This window comes from Macaca nemestrina, chromosome 8 (assembly GCF_043159975.1).
Source record: "Macaca nemestrina isolate mMacNem1 chromosome 8, mMacNem.hap1, whole genome shotgun sequence".
Taxonomy (NCBI): domain Eukaryota; kingdom Metazoa; phylum Chordata; class Mammalia; order Primates; family Cercopithecidae; genus Macaca; species Macaca nemestrina.
This window is the reverse complement of record NC_092132.1, coordinates 97671698-97677697: the sequence shown is the minus strand read 5'-3', so window position 1 is coordinate 97677697 and position 6000 is coordinate 97671698. Positions and strand designations below refer to the sequence as shown.

General features: G+C 41.8%; 1 protein-coding gene across 5 annotated transcripts in view; it reads right to left on the bottom strand.

Annotated features, from left to right (window-relative positions):
• Positions 1 to 297: 297 nt before the first annotated feature.
• The window catches only part of LOC105496922 (protein kinase, DNA-activated, catalytic subunit), a 189831-nt gene continuing 184128 nt past the window's right edge, over positions 298 to 6000 (bottom strand). For all 5 annotated transcript variants that reach the window (XM_071068290.1, XM_071068288.1, XM_071068291.1 and 2 more), the window contains 5 exons: positions 5823 to 5894; positions 5554 to 5755; positions 4785 to 4973; positions 3942 to 4081; positions 298 to 1560 (listed from right to left, as the gene is read on the bottom strand). In XM_071068290.1, the coding sequence (XP_070924391.1) occupies positions 1356 to 1560; positions 3942 to 4081; positions 4785 to 4973; positions 5554 to 5755; positions 5823 to 5894 (808 nt within the window). In that variant the 3' untranslated portion in view covers positions 298 to 1355. The remainder of the gene's footprint in view (positions 1561 to 3941; positions 4082 to 4784; positions 4974 to 5553; positions 5756 to 5822; positions 5895 to 6000) is intronic.

Genomic DNA, 6000 nt, shown 5'->3' with positions numbered 1-6000 from the left:
ACAAATGAAATATGGTTCAATAGGTGTCACTTGTTGAGAAGATAAATTTGTTATTTTACTTTTAAAAATAGACATGGGATCTCACTATGTTGCCCTCTTGGTCTTTAACTCCTGCGCTCAAGGAGTTCAAGCAATCTTCCTGCCTTGGCCTCCCAGTGTGCCTGGACATTAATGTTTATTTTAAATGCCATAACGCATTTAACCCGCATTTATCAGAACAAACTAGGCAAGTAGTATAATAAACTATTTTGTAAGATGAATATTTTGCTCTTTAAACTGCTTAAAAGAGATACACACTACTTTTGGAAAAAAACTTTATTAAACACTCAAGAGTATACTTCTCAAAATCACAGAAGAGTTTCCAAATACAAGTGTTAGAAGGAGAAAACAACAACAAAAAGCTAAAAGCCAATCAGAAACAGTTCGGGTGTGCAGAGGACTGCAGGGGGGACAGGGACTGCACATGGGAAGGAGCCACTTTTGTATTCCATAATTTGATCTTGTGCTAGAATGCATGCTTTTTTTCCCTCCAAATGAGGAATTCATTTCAAATAGGAATTTCTTTTATTCTCCTGGAACTAAAATGCTTAGTGCTATCCCTAACATCAACCATGGGATTTTTGAAGTTATCCCAAATTTGCAATGCATAAAGCACTTTTACGTATCTTCCAGTTGTAGATCGGAATAGCAAAAGTGAATGCTATGACCAAAATTTTTACCCTCCTAAATAAAGACGTTCCCTTCTAGAGAGCAAATCTACCGTAAAATGTCAAAACTAAAAGAGAATAAAATGAAAGGAAAAAACCTAGAAAAATATCCTAAAATATCAAATGCAGTCATTTCTAAATATAAGCCATAATTAGAGCTTTACCTATTGTTCTTATTGTTCCTATGCTGCTTCTACAATGTTACATCAACTATACTTAGCTTTACTCTCCCAAAATCTTGGCCATGAAGCCTTCTGAGTGTGCTTTCCAATGTGCCAGAACCAGAGGGCATTCCAAGGTTTCTCACATTTCCTGTTTATGGAGACAGCTGTTTCACTAACTTGCAGCACTTGTAAATGCTTTGAAAGCTGATCACATACTATATTCTTGACTTAATACTTTGGTAAGCCTGGCTATGTATCTTTCTATAAACCTCACCTAACCTTTGATGTTACTATAACCTTATCTTTGACTTAACCCATATACATTTACTCATAATCTTGATTTAAACTCATGCTATAAAACTGTAGCACGAAAGGGATTTCTCTTTAGTGCTTCAGGAAAATCAGCTCATGGATTACTGCCAACCAAAGTATAGTAGATTCTTTAAACAATGTAACACCTCCTATCTGCAGACTCCCACAGACCTCACATCCAGGGCTCCCATCCTTCCCAGGTTCTGCCAAGGATGTTGGGGTCTGTTGCCTGGTCAATCAAGCACTTCACTTGAGTTTCTTCTGAAAGCCCACCCTCTGGTTCTCGGGCACGAATGTTGTGATCTTTGCTTCCTCGTGCCACAGCCACATAGTCTCTGAAAGCAGGCGCCTTCTCGTGACCCAGTAGCAGCTCATCACTGGAAAAAGAACAAACAGAAAACACAAAGCATGTGTTATTTTCCTTTGTTGCCTGCATTCCTAGTGATCCTATCCAAACACATTCCCCATGTCATCACTCACAGAGTCTTTTCTGTGGCTTATAACCTTTCAGTAAAAGACTGGATCTGTAGGAAAACAGAACAAGAATTATGCTGCTCAAGTTTTTGTGTGAATGTAAGCCTTCACTTCTCCTGAATGAATTCCTAGGATTCACCTAGGAGTGGCATTGCTGGGTTCACAATGATAACTCTATGTTTAACTTTGTGAAGAACTGCCACCTTCCCACAGCAGATGCACCCTTTCCCACTCCCACCAGCAGAGTATGAGGAGTCCACCTTCTCTACATCCTCAACATTTGTTAGATTCCTTTTTTTTTAATTAAAAAAAAAAAGAAAGTTTAAAAAATTTTTGGTAGAGACAGGGTCTTGCTATATTGCCCAGGCTAGACTTGAACTCCTGGGATCTAGTTATCCTCCTGCCTTGGCCTCCCAAAGTGCTGGGATTACAGGTATGAGCCACTGCATTAGCCCCATTTTAAAATTATAGCCATCTGGCAAGGAGTGGTGGCTCACCCGAGGTCACGAGTTCAAGACCAGCCTGGCCAACATGGCAAAACCCCATTTCTACTAAAAATACAAAAATTACCAGGTGTGGTAGCATGCACTTGTAATTCCAGTTACTCAGGAGGCTGGGACAGGAGGATTACTTGAACCCAGGAGGTGGAGGTTGCAGTGAGCCTGGGTGACAGAGCAAGACTTTGTCTCAAAAATTAATTAATTAAACAATAGCCATCTTAGCAGGTGTGAGGTAGTATCTCACTTGGATTTCCCTGATGACTAGTGATGCTGAGCATTTTTTCATGCGCTTATTGGCCATTTGTATATTTTCATTAGAGAAATGTTAGTTCAAGTCTTTTGATCTTTTTTTTTTGAGACAGGGTCTTGCTCTGTCACCCAGGCCGGAGTGCAATGGCGTGATCTCGGCTCACTGCAACCTCTGCCTCCTGGGTTCAAGTGATCCTCCTGCCTCAGCCTCCCTAGTAGTTGAGATTACAGGCGTGAGCCACTCAGCCCAGCCCTGACCATTTTTAATTGTCGATCTACTATTAGGCTCTAAGAGTTTTAAAATGTATTCTAGATACAAGTCCCTTATCAGATATATGACTTGCAAATATTTTATCCCATTCTAAAGGCTGAAACACTTTCCTGATAGCACTCTGTGAAGCACAAAATTGTTTAATTTTGATGAAGTCCAATGTATGTATTTGTTTCTTCCTTGTGCTTTCAGTGTCATACCTAAAAAATGGCAAGTATCACAACAAAATCCAAGGTCAGGATGATTTACTCCTATTCCTATTTTTTTTTTTTTAAGACAGAGTCTCGCTTTGTCGCCCAGGCTGGAGTACAGTGGCGCCATCTTGGCTCACTGCAACCTCCACCTCCCGGGGTTCAAGTCATTGTCCTGCCTCAGCCTTCCTAATAGCTGGGATTACAGGTGCGCATCACCATGCCCAGCTAATTTTTGTATTTTCAGTAGAGACGGGGTTTCACCTTGATGGCCAGGGTGGTCTCGAACTCCTGACCTCAAGTGATCCACTCGCCTTGGCCTCCCCAAAGTGTTGGGATTAGAGGCGTAAGTCACCACGCCCAGCTGATTTACTCCTACTACTAAGTGTTTTATAGTTTTGACTCTTGCATTTAGCTCTTTGATCCATTCTGAATTAATTTTTCCACATGGTGTGAAACAGGGACCTAACTTCATTCTTTTGCCAGTGCTATTTGTTGGAAAGGTCACTGAATGGTCTTGGCACCCTTGTCAAAAATAAGTTGACCATAGACTGCCACTATTACTTAATTCTAAAGTCCAACTTTTTTCCTTCCTGTGAATCACCTCCATAAATTTATATTTGCTTTAGACCTCAACAAGAAAAAATTTTAAAGCTAACCTAAAAGCCAACTCAAATTGGAGTCTCATCTAACAAGTCCACACCGTGCTTTTCATACCTAGGTACTATGTCCATCAGGGTCAAATGCCCTAAAAAGGACAAAAGCAAATTTAAAACCTAAGTCTCCTCATGCATATAACAATATTCTGGCCTAAGAGCACACCTTCTGTTTCTCCAATTGGCACCACTGTTCCAGGGACTGAGTGTAAGCCTGAAGACATACGTCACAGTTGCAGGCCTCGCCCTGGCTTTCAGGAAGTCAGCCTCTCTAAGCCCTGCTTTCCTCCTCAATGAAAGCAGAGAAGTCATGCTAACAGAATATCAAGTGCTCAGCACTTTGTACATATGTTGGTTCCTCGAGAAACAGTAGCATGTTGGTAGTCCGTTAGTTTTTTCCACATATAAAAATCTTACCAAGTAATGACTGCTGGATTGGCACCTGCTAACTTTCTCTTAGCGTAACATATTTTCTGTCGGGGATACCAATTTTTTTCAGCAACATTTATTTCTTGAATCCATGATCCTCCTTTTTTCAGCATTTTCTGTTCAAAATTCTAAAAGAAAAGAATATGATTTTCCCGGCTGATTATAATGGTACATACAATCATGTCCAAACAGATTAAATCCAGTAATGATCTTAAACAAACATCTATAACCAGGAGCAGCCTTGCTTTATTGTCTACAGCTACAAAGCTGTTCATACAGACTCCATGGTGCACACATCACGAGACGAAGGGCCTCAGCAGGCCCCTTATTTCTCCAAATAAAGGTTTTGCCTCTTAACTTTTTTTTTTTTTTTTTGAGGCAGAGTTTCGCTCTTGTCGCCCAGGCTGGAGTGCAGTGGCGTGATCTTGGCTCACTGCAACCTCTGCCTCCCAGTTTCAAGCCATTCTCCTGCCTTAGCCTCCCAAGGAATGGGGATTATAGGCGTGCGTTACCACACCAAGCTAATTTCTGTATTTTTAGTAGAGACAGGGTTTCACCATGTCGGCCAGGCTGGTCTCCAACTCCTGACCTCAGGTGATCCTCCCGTCTCTGCCTCCCAAAGTTTTGGGATTATAGGCGTGAACCACTGGGCCCGGCCTCTGGTTTTCAAGCCAGACAATCCTAAATACTAATTTTGAGAAATGCTGTACAAAATAATGTAAATATTTTCATCAACATGACTCAATGCACTTCCATCATACACGGGAGATACCAGCTCGATCACAGGGACACTGTCACAAAAGTGAAAAGTGCACATGAAACAAAACCTACTTTCCAGTCAAAGGAAGGCTCCTTGACAAACACATCCATGGTGTTGGTGAGCAGGCCAGGGTCTGAGCGGAAGGCCCGGAGCGCGTGTACCATGACGCTGTACATAAGGCCCATTTCTTTCATTGGTAACATCAGATTGATAAACTGGCGAGTTAGCCGAAAAGGCATCAACTCAGGGACTGGCAGAAACTAAACAAGAAAAAAAGGCAAGCAGCAGAATATGTAAGCCAGAACTCTCAAAGTACCGAGCACAAACGGCAGCAACCTCTCATAGTTACTGTTCACATTTAGTAACAATATAGACTCTGCTTCCCTTGAAATCAGCTACACAGATGTGAGTTCCTACACTCAGGAGTAACCACCTTAGCTTGCATTATCCCTCAGCGCAAAACCCATGTGCGCAAGATACAGGCCGCAGATATTGAGAAGGATGGATCCAAACATTCAGAGGTTAACCAGAGAAAAGATCTGTATCACATTTTTTACCAGACATTTTTATTATGGGGCTTCCTAAAACTTCCTTAGAGTCTTCCTTTGACCTGCGAACACATTTGATTCCCGGTTCTGATGATATCATTGATCACCATGACTTCTGTGACCTGACTGAACAAGGCTGAACGAAGTGATTATCCCTTTCTGCAATCAATGACCATGACAAAACGAACCTAATATGTTGTTTTTCCTTAAAAACTGTCTATTTCTGGAGGGTGCTGAAAGTCCTATGATGACTCTCGCCTCGCCCAGGATCATGAGAGCACAGCAAGCGCACCTGTGTAGCGGATCCAAATGCATGCCCAAAGTCGATCCCAATCATGCCGCCAGTCTCCATGGCCACCATAAAGTTGTTCAGATGTCTGTCTCCAATCCCGAGGATCCAGTGGCTGATGCATATCAGAGCATGAGAGCTGGCAAAGTGGGAGCGGAGTGCCAGGAAAGCCTCGGGGCTTGTACTCATCCTCACAAAGGCCCGCCTGCAAGAGAGACACAGCTGTGCGGCTGCTGTGATCCTGCTAAGGGTGAGGGCAGAAGGGTACTTACTTTAAGAGATCGGCAGGCACTTTACTTTCTCGTTTTCTAAAAGAGGTGATTGTTTCAGTACGATTAGCTCCCCTATGATTTAATAATAGAAACATCTAATTAGAAAAAATTCTCTGACTTAAAATTTAAATTTTAAAACTTTTTGTTTATACTGAGACTCAAATATCAAATAACCTTG